Consider the following 20,723-nt stretch of genomic DNA (forward strand, 5'->3'; position numbering starts at 1 on the left):
TCAAATTTCACCAGTTTTGGACAGTTATGTACTAGAGTAGTGTAATGTGTACTTGATTTTAAAATTTTTTCTTAGTCCCCACCTTTAGCACTGTAGTCAATTTTAGTGCTTATTATTGTGATGTTATGAGGACTAAGTAATGGTATTTATTTCTGAAGTGATGACCATTATCTGCCATTAGTGTCAAACATTTTTTCCTTATATTTAGAAGTAAAAGTGGGTGTACCATAGTAGAGTATTTTGTCTAATATTTTCATGTACTGTGGCGGAGATGAACCACCTCCAAGGGAACTGATAGCAGTGAATTTCCTTACTAACTGCCTCTTGTACCTGTTGAAGGTGTGGACAACTTGATGAGAAAATGTGTAAAAGCTCATTAAAAGTGTGAAAAAGCTTGTGAAATATACTAAACATTGAGCAAGTGAAATTTTCTGTCTAAAAAGTGAACTGCAATGCACAGTGTAATTTAACTTTTTGCAACTCGTGAGGGTTTATTTCTTTCTTTAAGCAAGACAGGTCTTGTATAAAGTGATATGTATCTTAGAATGTAATCCTTGTTTACCCAAAAAGGACATCACTTATGATGAAGATGCCTAATTTTTATTAAAAGTATAACTTGTTTATATTTGGTGCCATTGTGCAATACACTGTATGTAAACATTTTGTTTGGGGATTTTCGTATGGCCAGTTCATACAGGGTGTTTCAAAAATGACCGGTATATTTGAAACGGCAATAAAAACTAAACGAGCAGCGATAGAAATACACCGTTTGTTGCAATATGTTTGGGACAACAGTACATTTTCAGGCAGACAAACTTTCGAAATTACAGTAGTTACAATTTTCAACAACAGATGGCGCTGCGGTCTGGGAAACACTATAGTATGATATTTTCCACATATCCACCATGCGTAGCAATAATATGGCGTAGTCTCTGAATGAAATTACCCGAAACCTTTGACAACGTGTCTGGCGGAATGGCTTCACATGCAGATGAGATGTACTGCTTCAGCTGTTCAATTGTTTCTGGATTCTGGCGGTACACCTGGTCTTTCAAGTGTCCCCACAGAAAGAAGTCACAGGGGTTCATGTCTGGCGAATAGGGAGGCCAATCCACGCCGCCTCCTGTATGTTTCGGATAGCCCAAAGCAATCACACGGTCATCGAAATATTCATTCAGGAAATTAAAGACGTTGGCTGTGCGATGTGGCCGGGCACCATTTTGCATAAACCACGAGGCGTTCGCAGTGTCGTCTAAGGCAGTTTGTACTGCCACAAATTCACAAAGAATGTCCAGATAGCGTGATGCAGTAATCGTTTCGGATCTGAAAAATGGCCCAATGATTCCTTTGGAAGGAATGGCGGCCCAGACCAGTACTTTTTGAGGATGCAGGGACGATGGGACTGCAACATGGGGCTTTTCGGTTCCTCATATGCGCCAGTTCTGTTTATTGACGAAGCCGTCCAGGTAAAAGTAAGCTTCGTCAGTAAACCAAATGCTGCCCACATGCATATCGCCGTCATCAATCCTGTGCACTATATCGTTAGCGAATGTCTCTCGTGCAGCAATGGTAGCGGCGCTGAGGGGTTGCCGCGTTTGAATTTTGTATGGATAGAGGTGTAAACTCTGGCGCATGAGACGATACGTGGACGTTGGCGTCATTTGGACCGCAGCTGCAACATGGCGAACGGAAACCCGAGGCCGCTGTTGGATCACCTGCTGCACTAGCTGCGCGTTGCCCTCTGTGGTTGCCGTACGCGGTCGCCCTACCTTTCCAGCACGTTCATCCGTCACGTTCCCAGTCCATTGAAATTTTTCAAACAGATCCTTTATTGTATCGCTTTTCGGTCCTTTGGTTACATTAAACCCCCGTTGAAAACTTCGTCTTGTTGCAACAACACTGTGTTCTAGGCGGTGGAATTCCAACACCAGAAAAATTCTCTGTTCTAAGGAATAAACCATGTTGTCTACAGCACACTTGCACGTTGTGAACAGCACACGCTTACAGCAGAAAGACGACGTAAAGAATGGCGCACCCACAGACTGCGTTGTCTTCTATATCTTTCACATCACTTGCAGCGCCATCTGTTGTTGAAAATTGTAACTACTGTAATTTCAAAAGTTTGTCCGCCTGAAAATGTACTGTTGTCCCAAGCATATTGCAACAAACGGTGTATTTCTATCGCTGCTCGTTTAGTTTTTATTGCCGTTTCAAATATACCAGTCATTTTTGAAACACCCTGTATAAGAAATATATGTACTGTAGTTTTGATAAAATTTCTTATGTAGTGTTCTATTTGCAATATCTATCTGGTCAATCCAATGAGGGGGTGATGTGATGAAGCAAGCTGGGATATTTTTACTTCCCCTTTTGTTTTGCCATCTGCCTCCTTAAATTCATTTTTTCATGTTTGACTACCATTAACATACGGTAGTATAATCTGCATTTTCACGAAAGAGAAAGGTTGCCCTCAGGTGTAAAGAATATAGCACCAGATCTAATTTTGTGCTTAGTTTTGTGTGTGTAATTGATTTTTGAATTTATTTTGTTTATTTCTAGTTAATGTCTTTTGTTATAGTGTGAAATCAGTAATTGATTCATAACTTAAATTCTATTTTTGACTTACAAACAAATATAAATTCTGTACTAATTATAAACATTGGAAAATGAAACACTGTCATTCTTAAGTATTTTTTGGCTTTATTCGAAAACATGTTAGCAAAATCTACCCTTATTTAATTCCAAAGTAAGTAACAAGTTCGTGAAAAGTACTGTTTGTATAACTGTATCTGTTAATTTCATCATTTAACCCTTCAGTGGTCAGGCGCAAGATTTAGTTTTCTGTTAGTATCACAGATAACATTGCAGTTGTGTCCACATCCAGATACATATTTGTCATTCTCAACATATGTCACCACTTACTACATTTGCGCGACTCATGCTTCCAGCAGTTTGGTCGCTATTGTTGATTGAAACGTGTGTGTTGGTTTGCAGTGTGTTTGCCGCTACGCGCCTTGTGATGTAAATATTTTGTTTACTTGTGTTTTTCTTTCACCTCAAGGCAATCTTTCTTTTATATTAGTGTAGAATGAATATTCAAATTGAGTTAAAGTTCTCATATGCAATTTTCATTACTCTTTACAATCTTGGATACTGATTTGCTACAGTTTATTACCTTTATAAAAAGGTGTTTTGTTAGGTCTCATAAAAGTGTGGAAATGGAGAAAAAGAAGGCATTTGACAGGCACAGTCTAATTGTACATCCTGAAGACTATGAGAAAGTATTGCATGAATTGTCAGAAGAAGAATTACAAGAATTGTCAGATTCATGTGAATCTGAGTTGGAAGAGGAAGTTATTGAAAAAGAAAATCGCAGCAGTGACTCCGAACAATCAACAGAGGAAACAGATGGACACCTGGTTGAAGAGGGGAGATAACAAACAGATGTTAACCAATTTTATGTAGGAAAACATAAAGAAACTATTTGAAAAAGTGAACCACTTTCTTCTTCTTCTAAAACTAAGGCCAAGAACATCCTAAAAGTTTTGCCAGGTCCAAGAGCAAGTGCTGAAATTATGTAAAATAGAAATTGATACATTTTACCTGTTTATTATGGATGGGATGATTGGCAACGTTGTGGGAAATACAAACCGATACATCCACAATAGTAAAAGAGCTGAAATTCAATATTCAAGAGAACGTGACTGCAGAGACACCACAAAACCAGAGATAAAAGCTCTTTTAGGTGCAGTGCTTCGAACACTTAGGTTCGATGACCTTGGTGTCTGGAATGAAAGAAAACAAAGTGACAAACTAGCACCTATTCTGGACTTCCATCAAGATTTTGTCAACAACTGCCTTGCTCACTACAATGTCAGCGAGTTTGTCACTATTGAAGAGATGTTGCATCCTTGCAGAGGATGCTGCGGATTTGTACGGTATATCCCTAATAAGCCTACAAAATAAGGGATCAAGATTTATGCCTTGTGTGATGTCAAAACTTTTTACACCCTGAACTTGGATATTTTCTGTGGCAGGCAGATTCCAGGACCCTACCTGAAGTCTAACAAGCCTGATGACGTAGTGCAAAGATTAGTGACACCAATTGAGAAAACAAACAGGAACCTTACAACTGAGCAAATAAAACCCGAGAAGTCCAGTCATGTCCATTCAGTTTTCAAGACGATTTATGTATGGTCTCGACTGTTCCTAAACAAAACAGCTCTGTGTATTTTTAATGGACAATGAAAGCACAAATGAAATAGATCAAGAGACTAAGAAATCGAGAGTGAATTTGGACTACAATGCTACCAAAGGAGGAGTAGACACAGTAGATCAGATGTGCTCATCCTACAGTACTTCCAGAATAACACGACAATGGCCACTTTTCTACAGACGTCTAGGTACTGCTGGGATAAATGCAAACATTATTTTCAAATTCAACAATCCTGATAATAAAGAAAGAAGACGAATTTTTTTGAAACATCTTGCTCTGGACCCAATGGAAGAACATTTGAATCAACAAGCGTTACTTGAGACACTTCCCAAGGATATTCACGCCCTCTTGATGAAGTATAGACACAAAGAAGAGAAGACCAAGGAGACAACAAAACCTGGAATTCAAAAGAACAGAACCAAAACAGTATGTATGAAATGCAAGAAAAATGTATGCAAGAAACATAGTGTCATAGATACAAAATGTGTGCAATGTGAAAGTGAGCTGCGGATGGAAGTTAACTATTTTATTCACAATCATAAATAGCAGTGGGAGTTTATGAATGCTCCATTTCATAATGTGTTCCCTTGTTACTTCCTTTTCACGTGAATCAGTGTGATTAAGTGATATAATTAAAATAACCGTTAAGGCAATAAAAAATATCGGCTTGTTATAAATTACAATGGCAATAATAGACAGTTGTGAAGGCAACAAATAAATAAAAGATTATTTTTCTAGAGCCACGTAATGTTATGTTATGTTTTCTCCAATAAAATGTAACTGGCGATTTTATAACAATTATTTTTTCCTTGGTTAAAAATGCAATACTAATTGTGGTGTAAAAGCTGCAACAAGCCTAGTCACGGAAGTATGAAAGGCGCGCCCTCCGAAGGGTTAAACAAATAATTTGAGTTAATCCTCATAGTAGAAGAAACTGTTACAAAGATCCAATTTTTCGAGGTATTCAGTTACTTTAATGAATTATGTTTTAATTGTAATTTCTGTAAATTGAACAGCAAACAATGTATAGTTTCAGTACCTATTATTGTGATGATTATAAAGGCCCAATTTTTGGTCCCGGCTGATTTTCAGACGAGGAATCTGTGCTGGTTAGAACAACAATAATGCATTGACTTAACAGTGGAATAAGTTTAACACAATTAAGCCTTGTGTTAAAACAATGACGGTGTCTGTTCAATATGTACTGCATTACTCTTTAAGAACTGTGAACTGTGTGGTTAGGTTTTTACTGCTCATAGATATTCAACAGTAATCTATTGTAGCAGTATGCTGATGTTTGTCTCCAAACTATTAATGAGGCTTGTTGAAAGTTAAACAGTAGTTAACAAGCCGTATAACTGTGTATTATTGGGGGGGGGGGGGGGGGGGGGTTGAACAGTGAAACTGTGAAACGCAACTGTGCAACTGTTGGCTACATCATTTATAGTAGTCAGTGTTGAACTTCCACCCCCATTTTTCAGCCAGTATCACAATGCAGTACGTCGACACCGAGGACCATCAATGAAGAAATAAAGCAGGAGAACGTCATGAGGTACTTAATGTAGACACAGAAAGATGATATGTTTGTTTGGCCACAGTAGAGCAATGACAGACATTTCAAGATAGATGTCAGTTATTCCATGGAAGACTACTTACAAGGATTCAAGAACCATTATTAACAAGCAATATTGGAATATACTACAACTCCTTACAAATTGTTCTGGTTCTTTGATGACAAAATTAGGCATGCCTGCATTTAAGCAGTCATTGTTTCTGCACTTCATCTGAAAATGGAATGGAAAGAAATTTTGACTTTTGGTATCATGCTAAGAGGTTGGCAAAGTATGTATGTAGATGTTAAACAAGATTGATAGTGTTTGGTAGGCTTAAATCAGTCAATCCTGAGGGAACTCAGTTAAAAAAGTAGTGTGCGAACAGCAACAGTTAGCAATACTGAAAACAGTAAACATACATAACCAACACAAGTTTTTAAAAAGAATATACTCTGTGAAAGTGAAATGTTTGGGTGATGTGCTCTCACAGTACTGAATATCTGACACCCTGGTGTGCACAGGACAACGGACAGGGTGATACACGTGATAACAAGATCTTAAAGCATCCTAAGTAAAATCTGATTTTATCCATTAGAAATGTTAAGTGAAATGAAACAGCAGATTAATGTTACGAAACATGTACTCCACAATCTTGTCTCTTAGCTAACAGTAAAAGAGTAATGAAACACTTTGATGTAGTAACAGATCTGCAAACAACAAATGTGAATTACACCCAGGGATGCTTGACAAATAAAATATAGCAAAATGGGTATTACATAAAAACAAACAGCATTTTATTTAGTTGAACAGACAGACTGAATGTCCAAGAAGATATTATTTATAATATAGAAGAAGCTAAATAATATTTTGCCATTTGAGTAGCAAAATAACATATGATGGCCTAAGCAAAATTTGGTAACAGCAAAAAAAGCTTTTCTAGAAGTTAGGCATGTTAACTTCTAATATGAATGTAAAGGTTTGAAGTCTTTTTGAAAGTATTTGTTGGAAGTGTAGTTCTGTGAAAGTGTAATCGGGATAATATACAGTGCAGACTAAAAAGAGAAGAGAGGCTTTTGAAATGTGTGCTACAGAAGAATGCAGAAGATTGTATGAGTAATGCAGGTTTCCTGTTGTGGTGGACATGATTTAGTCAATGAAGGTGTAATATTGTTCTTCTTTACTTCTTAGCTGCTCAAATATTGCCCTGAATGGCATTGAAAGACTTTGTCTCTTCCTTGCTTGATTATTACTGTAAGCAACTTAACTTTCACTTTTCTTGAATAATATTTGAACACTTTTTATATGTACGTATTGTCCACCAACATACATAACAACACTAGATAACATAATTTGGATAAATAGCAGCATCAGTTGTAAAGATTGAAATCCATTATTGTGTGACCATCTTCAGTGCCAAAAATACATAAGAACCATCAGACATGATCTTGAACACAAATATGGCCATATTTATAATCATTATGAAAAAATACAGAAACAGGAAAACATACCAGTGTATGGATTCTCATTCATACCATACTATGCAAACCTTGTAGGCCTATTTCATAATAGCACATTTTCCGTGAGGTGTAACATGTACTTTGATGATTACTTCCAACAGGTGTCTTATTTTTATTGGATACAATATTTTGGAATTACAGAAGAACTTATCTTGTGACCTCAGCAGTTGTCGATCCAAGGTGCAGTGAGGTTGTGGCTTACACAGCTGACTAGCTAAGCTCAGTATAGCAAAATAAGCATCATAGTGTTCTCTACATTCCAAAGCGTACAAAATACAGACATCAAATACAGCAAATACTATTAACAGTAAAAAACCATGCTTACATAAAAGTAACCTTTAAAATCACATGATGAGGGTGAGTAACTACCCTCATGATTATGTGAGAAATATTTATAACAAAAATATAAAGACTAATGAGCAGAAATGTGTGTCAGTTATGAATAGTAATAGAGAGAAAAAATTGTTAGTTTGCCTTACTACAGGATTTTGAGTACTAGAGTTTCAAAAAAATTGTGGTGGGCATCTCATTTTCAACCGAAGACAAGCTCCATAAAATGTTAATTAAAAATATATATATAAATTTAATTATTTTCAAGAGTCAGGGGTTTAGAAATTACAGTGTGCTGATTGTAATGCTTTTTATGTGGGGCAGACGGGGAGAAAACTCGAAGTAAGATATCATGAGCATTTTGCACTGGGTAGGAGAGATGTTTCCGATAGATCCAACTTTGCAGCACACTCGATTGATACAGGCCATGCTCTTCCTGACTTGATATCGCGGCTTAAATTGCTGCAGAGGGGAGAAAAAGGCAGATGTATCAGACTCCTTGAGGCGATGGAGATTTTCTGTTATTTGAAATCTTGGAATTGCACATTGCTTAATGAGCAGACAGTTACTAAAAGTTCTGATTTTTGGGAGCACTTTGGCGAGAGCTGCCTGATGCATAGCAGGAAGGCCCCCACAGGGCCAGTAACAAGACAGAAGATCAGCTGGTATTACGCTGTTATACGAGAGTAAATGTGGTGTGCCCTAGGCAAGCCACTTCTTCAGCAATTTTATGCTGTGAGGTGTTTAACAGGTTTCCTAACAGCAAATGGTGGATATTAGTTTTATCACACAATGGAAAATCCAGGATGGAATGTAACAAAATTGTGAAAAAGAAGTTGCTACTCATCATATGGTGGAGATGCTGAGTCGCAGATAGGCACAACAAAAAGACTATCACAAATATAGTTTTTGGACAATAAGGACATCTTGAAAATTAGACAACACACACACACACACAAATGCAACTCCTGCACCCATGACTGCAGTCTCAGGCATCTGAGGCCACACTGTGGGATCCCCCCCCCCTTTCCCGGACCAAGCGCATGGGCTGGCCTAGAGCATAGCAGGAAGGCAGTCCACAGGGCCAGCAGCAAGATGGAAGATTAGACGGTATGATGCTCTTATACAGTGCAGCATGTCGATTCACGACATGAGCGTAAACTTGGTGTACATTTAGGCAAGCCTCTTCTTCGTCAATTTTTGCTATGAGGTATTCAACAGGTTTCGTAACAGCAAATGGTGGATATTAGTTATTAATTTTGAGCCCTATTTGCAATGTATATTTGACATATGCTTGTGTATTCATTGAAGGTACTGCAGTCCCCCACTTTGTCATTATTGAAATTTTACATCATTTGCGCAGATGAAAAATGACAGTATTACAGGTCCAGTACATCATATGTGGGAGATTATTGTATTTTGTATTTTTGTTAATGTCTTTTTATTACTATTTGTAATTGCTTGTAAAGAATGTGCTATGATAATGTCAATCATTAGGTTGGTAAAGTCTTCAAATATAATAAGGGAGGGCATAACATCCCATTGTAAAGGATTAATATTTTTACATTTAATCGAGATTTTTGGAAATTTAAAAGAATGTTTCTGATGTTAACATGTCTGTATTTGTTTTTAAGAAGTTACTATGTGTGGTTTTATGTCAAGTATATTCCTATAACAAAAATTTATCTTGTACTTTACGTCAGAGGGTGTAATTTAATGTATTTTTTATTGTACCTGTATTGTGTTTTTTAAAGTTTTGCCATGACTTATGACAGTAAAAAATTGTCATGTGAGTTTAAAGGTTACTTTTATGCAAGCTTTCGTTTTTTCTGTTGATGGTATTTGCTGTATTTGATGTCTGCGTGTCATACGCTTTGGAATGTAGAGGGCACTGTGATGCTTGTTTTGCTATACTGAGCGTAGCTAGTGGGCTGTGTAAACTACAAGCTCACTGTTTGTTGGATTGGCAATTGCAGAGGTCACAAGATAGGTGCTTCTGTAATTCAGAATTATTGTATGCAGTAACAGTAAGATATCTGTTGGAAGTAATCATCACAGTACGTGATACACCTCATGGAAAATATTGTGTTATTATGATATGGGTCTACAAGGTTCAAATAGTTTGGTATGTACTAGAGTCCATACATTGGTATGTTTTCCTGTTTCTGTATTTTTTTATGATGATTATAAATATGGCCATATTTGTGTTCATGCCCGATGGTTCTCATGTATTTTTAGCACTGAAGATTGAAGATGGCCACACAGTGATGGAAATTGATCTGTAAAATAAAGGATTTCAATCTTTACTACTGATCGTGCTATTTATCCAAAGTATATTGGCAATAATACAATTGTGGTGCACACATTTCACAATGGAATTAGACATCAATACTAGATAATGTCAGGCCCCTGTCAAATCAAAGTTTTCAAATCGGAACTTACACATATTCACAGAACGAGTGAATCTGAATGACATTTCATTTGTTTGAGTTGGCATCTTAGCTGTTGTCACAGTTAATATTCTCAAAGAACTTTTAACTCCTCCATAGTAGGCTGATGGTGCTAGGAGCTTCTATATTCATGTCTGTGCACATTGTTCCTTTTGTGAAGTTACTGTGATCACTGTCCCATTATGAAGACATGCCTCATCCCTTGGTATGGTTCTCCACACGCAAATAAAATAACAAATCCGCACAATATTTGTGCTTTCCTCTATGATAACTTGATGTGTGATTTTCATTTGTATCATTTGCTAGTTAATTTTAAATAGGGATACACATCTCTTGTCTGGAGTGGTTTGAAACGCAACAGTAAATAGGATACCTCACGAAGAGGTATTGGCTTTAATCATAGAGAAGAGTGCTTTATGTCACAACTTGATTAAAAGAAAGTATAAGTTGATAGGATGCAAGCAGGGCAGCTAAGGATAATTAATTTTGTAATGGGGGAAGGGTGGAGGATAAATATTCTAGAGGGAGACCAAGATTTGAATACAGTAATCAGGTTCAGATGGGTGTAAGTTACAGTAGTTGTGCAAGGATGAAGAGACTTCGATAGGATAGACTAATGTGGAGAGCTGCATCAGACCAGTCCTCTGGCTGAAGTTGGCAAGGACTACAACAACAGATTGTTGGTATTAAGGTAGTTAAGAGTCAGACTCAGAAGAAATAGTGGGATACGAGACAAAATGAAAGTAGGATTTGCAGAGAGAAAGTTGGAGTGGAAAGGTGTTGTAGAGTGAAAAAAAAGTAGTAGTTTATTATTATGCACTTCATTTTTTGTTTGTGGTATTTTGCATCTTCTGTGTGTCAAGTGGTATCTTCATTTTTCTAGGCATATGGTTTGTCTGGTGCAATTGCACTTCTCAACAGTCTGGGAGTTCTACCAGCAAAGAAGGCATCACCTCATATTCTCTTTGAGAGACCACCAGAGAGGCCCTTATTGCAAGAATCATTGCCTCATCAGTATTTGGACTTCCATTTAGGTGACACAGAAGAGCTGGAGGAGACATTAAACTACAGATTCAAAGACAGAGGTTTTCTGTTGCAAGCACTTACGCATCCCTCTTGGAGTGACAATAGAATTACTGATTGTTATCAAAGATTAGAATTTCTTGGTGATGCAATATTAGGTGGGTATTTTGAGATGAATTTAATATTAATGGGCTTTTATTGATAACAAATTAGTTTTCAAGCTTGATTTAAATCCTTCTTTATGTACTTATTATGCTATGTGTATGCTTCAGTGTTCAAATATTTATATGTGTTACGTACACGCTGATTTCCATTTATATATTTCTTCCATATTTTGGTGTAGCGATAAGTAATTTACTGATTTTTGGGATGTATGTAATGTACGAGAATGGATCAAATGCAAGCATTAAATGTCCAATAAAAAAGGAACAGATCATGCCAGTAGTCTGTAAGTTGATAAGGGTGCTCATAAGAGTGTGCCAGATGTTCGCTAGGCAGTATCATCATGCAGATTCACAAACATGGACATAGAAAATGTGTGAAGACAACTGCACCACTAGTTGCTTGCTCCAGGGCCAACTGTCCTCTGTGTTTCTTTTTCACTTACTGCATCATGAAATTGTGAAACCTGTTGAAATGGAGGTCCAGTACAGTAGATGCTTGTTAATCTCAACAGCATGTGTCCCAGTAAAGATGCGACACTGTGACTAATACTCCTCATCAGAGTCTGACACATCACAGTGTTAATCCAGAAAACTGCAGTTGTCAAAGGCACAATGATGATGAACCTCAGAGTGATACAGCATGACATTTCAGTAACTAAAGACATTAACCAAAGTCAAACATACTTGAATTTTGGTAAGTGCCTTCAAGGTGGGAGGTGACTTGCAATATGGAATTGTTAATGCAAGTGAATGTCTTTCATAACACGTTGGAAAAGAAGGTAATGGCCAATAATCACCACTGGACATGAAACTTGCATCCATTACCTCTGACCAGGAACAGAGAGAGTAAGGAATGACATTATATGCTGTCACAACCTTTGGCATGAGAAAGTGACATGTATTATTGTCTGTGTCTGTGTTATTGCAACATGACAATGCACAGCCCCATACGGCACATCCAACAGTTGCAATAATCCCATACCAGAAATTTGAAGCCATCTGCACCCACCTTACTCATCATCTCTCACTAAATGATTTCCATATGTTTAGAACATTCAGAGTAGCAGTTGCAACATACCTGTTCTATGGCAGTTGCGAGATGTACAGCTCTGTTAATAAATTTGGCTCATTTGTTGTCGTAGGGCTGAGCCATACACATCTTCTTTCATGCCAAGCAAAAGTTCACTGCAATATTGTATTTTACCAGTGATCCTGCAGTTGAATTACGAAAGCATTGTCATGTAATAACAATAAATGAAAAATGGTTGAATTCCAATGGATAATTGATGTAAGCAACAAAAAAAGGTTTAAGCTGTATGTACTGATTTATTCAAACACCAAAACGGGTGGTTCTACAGAGAGATCTCTGTTGGAATTGGTGATGAATGCTTGGCTTGTGCGCAATACATTTGTGATGTATGCTATTTTGACCACAACACTACTGCATATGAACAGTTATCGTGGCTACGTGCCAATAACCATAGAGATTATCATTCCCAGTGTTAGCTGTATCGTCTTCTCAATCATTGCACTCTTTCCTGTTTATGTTAAACCATTACACACTACTGTCTGAACAACACTGCAGAAATATACATTCTCAACAAAGTAAAATTCTGTCTGTACCACTCCACAATACCGCCATGTTCTGTAAATCATTTTATTAGGACCCTGGTTTTGGAACAGTCTTCCTCAGAATGTCAAATAAATTAAAATATCTTTCAAACTTAAAACAATGGCTATCACAGTAGCTCTCTCTTCTGCAGTCTACTCTTCATCAACCCTCCCTCCCTAATCACTTTCCCCTCCCCTTGTTTACAGAGGTCTTTATTGAAATTCTCTTGTTTCTTAGGAGCTATTAACTTTCATTTCAAGCTTTTCCTCCTCCGTTATCCATTCCGCTTTTTCTAATACTAAACAAGACTTCAAAAAGTCTGGAACTAACAATATCATTCTTAATGCTGCCATTGTTTTATTATTATTATATTTTTAATAGTATTGCCAGTTATTGCATTTTATTAATGATGCAAATTGTTATTATTATTATTGAGTTTTTAAGTAATAACTAATCAGTATCATTCTTAACCCCACTCCTCCTGTATTTTAGTTCATTGTTAGTGACACTATTATTATTATTATTAATATTATTGCCAATTTTTATTAATAATGCTAATTATTGTTATTGTGATTGTCATGCAGTTTTTTTAGTTTGTTCCTGGGCAGATGTAAAAGAGGGCTTTAAGGTCCTAATCTGGTCAGGCTAAAGCAGTAAATAAATGGCAGACCATGCTGTTTACAAAGGTGAGACAGGATGAGCAGTTTTTCTAACACTAGGAAAGAAATTTGAAAAGTCCTCTCTCAAAGCAATTTCCTGCTGAGTTCTTTAAATGGAAACTGAAAATGGTCAATAGAAAGGTTTGAATTCTGTTCTAGAGACTGATAGGCTAAAAAGTCTGAATTTTAAAATAATTTTGTGCAGAGATTTTGGCACTCATGAAATCAAGGGTCAGGCAGTAGCCCTCGTGGGGTGTTGAAGCTGTGTGCCCTCTGGATCGGAGATGGTGTTTTAATAGTGCAGTTAAAATGTTGGGAGAAGGTGATCCTTCATGAGCAACAGAGTTATTTCTTGTAGTACAGTGGATTTTGGGTTGAACCATTCCAGTTTTCTAGGTGAGTGTTCCCATTCAGCAAGGGTACAGAAACTCAATAGGGAGAGGCAGGAAGTTAGGTTGAGGAGCCAGGTAGCAAGCTGGAAGGTGGCATTTAAATACACTAGTTTGACTCTGCAAGGTTTTCACTGCAGGCTATAATTTGTATTAGTGTCTCTGGAAATTCAAGTATAGTGTTTTAGCATTGAGTTGCATTCTTGTTTTGTTGTTGAGGAGAAGTTGCTAGCAGCCAGTTGGAGGTGGTGTATGAACTATTAGTGGTGTATGTTTTCCAATCTATTGGGCGGTTGTGGCATTTTTGTGGAAGAGGTTGGATTGCTACAGAGCTCTTAATTATTGACTTTGCTTTTATGAGAAGATCAACCCTTTCTCGCAGATCAAAGCAAGATTTGAGACTTTTATTTGGACTGAGTTGATAGAGTGGCAGTGCAGAGAATTAATCTGGGTCCACCAATAAACCTTTCTGATTAAATCTGTGGAGCAGAACATTGCCTATTTTGTCTTGTGTGCTGCACATAGCCAATATCACATGGATTCTGCCCATGGGCACAAGCCCAACTTCTCATAATGATATGGAAGCCCAAAGGTATGGAAAAAAGGATCATTTCAACAGATTAGATGACCACAATTTTTGTCTGCATTTTTAAGTGCCCAGGTTTCTGTCTGATGACAAAGTTTACTGAATGAGTTTTACTTGTATATTGTAAAGAGGGTAAGTGCAAAAAGATTATATTTTTGTCATAAATCATGAGCTACATGTTCTACCCATAACTATCAAAAGATAACAACAGTACAATATATGGAGTGGTTTCACAGTAGTTGAGCACAAGAACCAGTAAAATTCAGCCAGATATTTTCTTTGAAGAAATTTACAATCACTGTGTTTTGGTATAGGAAAGGTACACTGCTGTGGAATGACGCACAATAATCAGTTTAGAGCAAAATGTGAAAGGTATGCCATTTGAGACAAATGACAAGCTTATTTCATCAGAATATTAGAGGAATAATTAATAAGGTTGAAGAGCTTCTTGTCTCTCCAGAAAATTTATAAGCTCTGAAAAGAGAGACATCCTGTGCCTATCTCAGCACCACATAACTAAAAGGTTAGAGAAGGTAAATACATTGTTCAGTGACTTTATTGTGAACACCTGTTAAAAGCACCAATAAGCACCTTTTGCAATGCAGAGTGCTGTGAAAGATAAAGGAAGAAAGTCAGTGAGGTTCTGGAAGTTATAAACAGGGATGTGGAGCCATGCCAACTCCAGTGCTGTTGACACTGTGCTAGGATTCTTGATTGAGGACCCGTGGTGTGAACAGCTTGATTGAGGTGGTCCCACAGATTCTCAGTTGGGTTTAAATTTTGGGAGTTTAGTGGCTAGGGGAGTACAGTAAACTCATCCTGGTGCTCTTTGAACTACACAAGTTCACAGTGAGCTGTGTGACATGTCACATTGCCCTCCTGGCAGATTCCACCATCCCAAGGAAAAACAAACTGCAAGTAGGGTTGGACATCATCGACAAAGGTAGATGCACACTTGTGTTGATCCATTGTACCTTCCAGAAAGACAAGATCACCCAGGGAATGCCACAAAAACTTTTCCCAGGCCAAAACACTTCCTCCTCTGGCCTGGACCCTTACAACTATTGTTGCAGGGGCTTTGCTTTCTGGCCGATTGTGCATAAAACATGATTCATTTGGAAAGGCCATCTGTTGCATTCAGTGAACATTCAGTTGTGGTGCAATATGTAAATTCCAAATTTCTCCAATGAACAGCAGTCACCATGGGTGCGTGAATCAGGCACCTGCTATGGATGTCTGTATGCAGCAATGTTGGCTGAATGGTCATTGAGGAAACACTGTTAGTAGTCCCTCGGTTCATCTGGTTGGTCAGTTGCTGAGCAGTTGCAGATCTGTCCTCCTGCTTACATCTCCACAACTATAGTTCACCCCTGTCATCTATGGCGTGAGATGCAACACAGCTGCCTCATAGCCAGTATTGGACAATGTTTTTTCACGCATGGTATACGTTAACCACGGTGGCACGAACAGTTTACAAACTTTAACAATTTGGAAACGCTTCCACCCTCGGCCCAAAGCCAATGATCATGCCCTTTTGGGTGTCATAAAGTGCTTCGTTACGATGACGACTACACCATTTTCCACAACCCCGCCCCCACACACTTTATGTACCCTTCACCGATAGTGGTGCCACCAACTGCCTGTAAGCGTTTATAGCAAGTTGACGTTGAACATAGACAAGTTGTTATGTATATTAAGACAAAAAAAAAGTTGTAAAGCGTAAACTTTCATGAACGAAAATGCCAGAGTTAATAAAATGTTCCAGGCTATTATGCCATGGTCAAATGGATTTCACATTGAAACCCTATATTTCGTCCCCATCTACGGAGGACATTTTCAAGGGGGATCATAGCTTCTTTGAATGTCTCATTCAGACCCTAGCTTGCTATTGAGTCTATTTGACCAGGGCATAATAGCCTGGAACATTTTATTAATTGAAAACAGCAGTTCCAAAACATTGTGACAAGAAGATTTTTTGGTAATCAGCACATAGAAGTGTGTGCTTCTGAATTAATACTGAAAAATAGTTCTCCTTTAATTATAACAGTGTATAGATCCCCACTGGGATATTTTGAACTGTCTGTCGGATAGCATCAAGCAGTTAATAGTCTGTTGTGATTTCAGTGTAAATTTTCTAAAGAACTGTGATATGAAAAATGATCTGGAAACCATATTTGGATCCTATAATTCAGTATCAGTAATAAATTTTCCATCACAAGTGGATAAAGACAGTAGTTCCGTAATTGGTAATTTTCCTTGATGAGGCTCAAAGCAAGGCAGTAACATTATCCCCAGTAATAACTGCTCTCGCTGATCATGATGCACAGTTATTTGGGGTAAATGAGATAGTGCCTTACAGTATAAATACTCCTCAGTGGAAATATCAGAATAATTGATGACTCCCAAACAAACGGTTTTAAGAATAGTTTACAGAGAGATGATCCGGGATGAAATTTGTAATGAACCAAATGCTGACATAAAATTTAATCTATTGCATTATATGAATTTATCATTATTTGAAAATAGCTTTCTGCATAAGCTAATCTGAAAGGACATTTGACAGCCATGTAAAAAGGCCATGGATCACAAGGGGAATTAAAGTATCTTGGGAAAGGGAAAGGGAATTGTATCCACTGGGAACAAGTAAAGATCGTACAATTGTTGCACACTACAAAAACTACTCCAAATTACTAAGAAGAGTTATTAAAAAATCAAGGAATATGCATATTATGTCAGAAATTAATAATTCTGGCAACAGACTTTAAGGCTATATGGGATGTCGTGAAATGACAGACATGGCACCTGCCCAAGGAACAGGATAACATCACTATTGACTTAAACGGAAGTAAGTACTGTAAATGGGTAGTCACCAGTAGCAAATGCATTTAATGACCATTTGTTGAATATAGTAAAAAATATGGGAACAAACAGTTCAAGAGAAAAAGCACAGCAGTATGTTGAGAAACCACTTCTTTTAAAATTCAGTCATATGAATGAATCACCAGCTTCTCCTCCTGAAATTAAGAACTATATATTCCCTCATAAATAAAAGCTAATGTGGATTTGATAGTGTTTCCAACCGAGTACTAAGGATTTGTTCCCATATAAGCAGCCCTGTCTTGTCTGAAATAGGTAATGCACAACTTACTCAAGGCATTTCTTCCAGAAAGATGGAAGCATGCTATTGTTAAACCAATCTAAAAGAATGGTGATAGGAGAGATGTCAGTAAATATCAACCTGTTTCACTACTGACATCATTTTCCAAAATTTTTAATGTGATGTATTCTAGATCAGTATCTCACCTGAATAACAGTAATATCTTCAGCAAATCACAGTTTGGGTTCCAGAAGAGTAGTTCTACAAATTTTGCAAACATTAAATAACAAAATAGCACTGATTTATAATTTCTGTGACCTATCTAAGCCATTTGACTGTGAGAACCATAATATCCTCTTAGACAAACTGAAATTTTATGGAACTGATTGTATAGCCAACCAGTGAATATTGCCGTACCTAACCAGAAGAATTCACAAAGTTGTGCTTAGTAATTCAGACAATGTAATCAGGGGAGATTCCTCTCTTAGGTTGTCGTTGTTCCTCACGTATCCATCTAACATACAACAAACAAAATTAGTTCTTTTTGTTAATGACATTAGTATTGTATGCAAACCAAGCATACATACAGAAACAGAAGAAATGGTAAACAATGTTCTGAACAGTGTCATTGACTGGTTTCCTGCAAAAGGTCTCACTCTCGGTGTTAAAACACACAACATGATAGTAATTTCTTATATGAATTAGCGTTTAATTGATAATGTCAGGTAGCAGTTACTTTCAGGCTTGCCCTTTGTTTTACATTTTTCTTTTTGAATTGTGCTTATTGTATTTTGTCTCTTACACGTAGATATTATTTTATTGTGGGAGTATTAGTAAACTACGTGGCTCCTAGCAGTGCCGTTTTCTGCTAACTTGTGTCATGGTTACTAATTTTTTTCCTATAATTTAAAAGAGGTAATTTTTTAAATGTTATTGAGAATGCCAACTAGTATTCAGTACAAATGTAATATTAAATGTAATAATTTATAGTTACAGTTCTTTATTCCTGTTGTTTCAGTTAATGTTTGAGTGTGCTTTGATTAACATACTACAGTATGTGTATGCACATAGATCACTACTACCACAGTGAGGAGGTGCTGAGCATTTGGACAGGCATGCATTAAAAAACAAAAAGTTGAAAGCTGGTTAGCTTTTAATACAGTGCTACAAACAGACCCACCCACTCCCACCTCAGAGAGAGAGAGAGAGAGAGAGAGAAATTTTCTGTCATTTCTTCTTGCCATTTTTTCATATTTTAAAAATGGTCACTTTTTGTTTCATATATCCATAATTGTGAGCCAGTCACTTGGCTCTGGAATGAGTCAGTACGTAAACTATACAGTGGAACTTTAATTTTACGTTCTCCAATTTTATGTTTTTCGCACTTCTACATCATAAATTCATAGCCCCTGTGAAAACCCATAAGATCAATGCTAAAAATTCCCTGTTTTTGCGTTTCTTTCTAGTAAAGTTTATTTGATTTTACATTCTTACTCTACATCTTGCTTGACTTCGTCCCATTTTCTTCCTATCGACATTTGATGTGACTGAACGAGTTATAAGGGGCACAAAATCAGATGGTTCACACTGTGGGTGGTTGTGGAGTTAAGGGAAGAGAGGAAATGCTGACATAATCCACGATCGGTGTTGCCAACACAACTTGCAATGTTTAGCTTCACCATACAATGATGATGGGTCAAGTACATTTTGCACTACTTTTTGCAGGAACTGGCATAATCGTGACGTGATGGCGACCAGGAATGTGGCTATCGGTTTGTCAATCACTATAGTGTCAAGTTGATATTTGGGGGTGTGTTAGTGACAGGAGAATCTCAGTTGTAGCAAGAATTCTATGGGAAATATGTTTTTGCTTGTGCAACATGCAAAATATTTGTGACAAGGAAAAATATGAATGTTACTGCTCATCTTTTCACTCGCAGCAATTTAAGCTATCCTCTTAGAATTCATGCCTAACCACACACTCAGAAATCACCACATATTTTAAAATAGGTAGTGAAGTATTTGTGACAAGGAACAGCATGAATTTTATTGCTGCTTATTTCATTTGCATGAATGTAAGCTGTCACCTTAGGTTTCTGTGTAACCACACACTCAGAAGTCACCTCACATTCAGAAATAAACAGGCAAATAGTTATTTCATCCTTTGGTCTCTGACCAGAAAGAAAAACTTAACTACATCAAGTATTGCCGAACATATGGTATTACAATCGTAACAAACATGATAACAATGCTTAGTTGAAAAACACATATTGGCAGGCAGCAAGCTGCAAAACTACAACCTCTAACTCAGCTAACCATGGCATTATCCATTATGTTACAGCTTACTCACCTGAGGTGTAGTGCATTAGTTGTCATAAGAGCTCTTGAAGCCTTATATCTTTGATGCTGTGTTAATTGAAATTTAGTGATGAGTGTAACGTACTTGTGGTATGGTACTTTCAATGCAGCATTGCTTTGAAACAGCTTACTGCACTCAAATGTCACACAGTATGAAGGAAATGAATAATTAAAGGGCACACAGTTCACACAGGGGTAGTTCACAAGTGCTTGCAGAAGTGGATAGGGGAAAACCCACTAGTGACATCACCACTGCAAAATGTAGTGTGAAGTGGCATCCATACTGCCACTGGAAATATGTTTCTGTTGTGAAACAATGTAGAAAATAATCTTTCCATCAGTTTCTGACTTTATTTCTTGTCTCTCTCTTTCTGTCCACACTGCCAACAACATTTCTCAGTGTAATCACGTCATCTGCGAAGTTCTTTGTTGTATTGTTTTCATATTGTTGCCACGTCATGTCTAGAGATGAGCAAACTGTAATATGTGCTCCTGCATTATTAATACTGAAGGTTCACTCAAATAAAATGAAAGACATTGTCCTTGCCATACATTCTTTTTTTTTTATTTATTTATCATGACTTGTGGTATGAGGGCCATAACCATCTCTCAGTGTTGTATAGTTTTATAAAGTAAGGTTGCATTTATCAAAGAATTTCGTAATTGGTTTTAAAACGGTGATATTATTGTGATGGAGAGTTTGTATAGTACTTTGTGATGGTTGATAAAATCGGATAAGTTGTTGTACGAAATTGATTTGTTGGTGTGC

At 37.2% G+C, this 20,723-nt stretch overlaps 1 protein-coding gene across 4 annotated transcripts in view; it reads left to right on the forward strand.

Moving 5' to 3' along the window:
• The window catches only part of LOC124614023 (endoribonuclease Dicer-like), a 444,738-nt gene that overhangs the window by 404,557 nt on the left and 19,458 nt on the right, over positions 1–20,723 (forward strand). For all 4 annotated transcript variants that reach the window (XM_047142837.1, XM_047142840.1, XM_047142839.1 and 1 more), the window contains exon 21: positions 10,950–11,247. In XM_047142837.1, coding sequence (XP_046998793.1) covers positions 10,950–11,247 — 298 coding nt within the window. The remainder of the gene's footprint in view (positions 1–10,949; positions 11,248–20,723) is intronic.

Source organism: Schistocerca americana, chromosome 4, assembly GCF_021461395.2.
Source record: "Schistocerca americana isolate TAMUIC-IGC-003095 chromosome 4, iqSchAmer2.1, whole genome shotgun sequence".
NCBI classification, from domain to species: domain Eukaryota; kingdom Metazoa; phylum Arthropoda; class Insecta; order Orthoptera; family Acrididae; genus Schistocerca; species Schistocerca americana.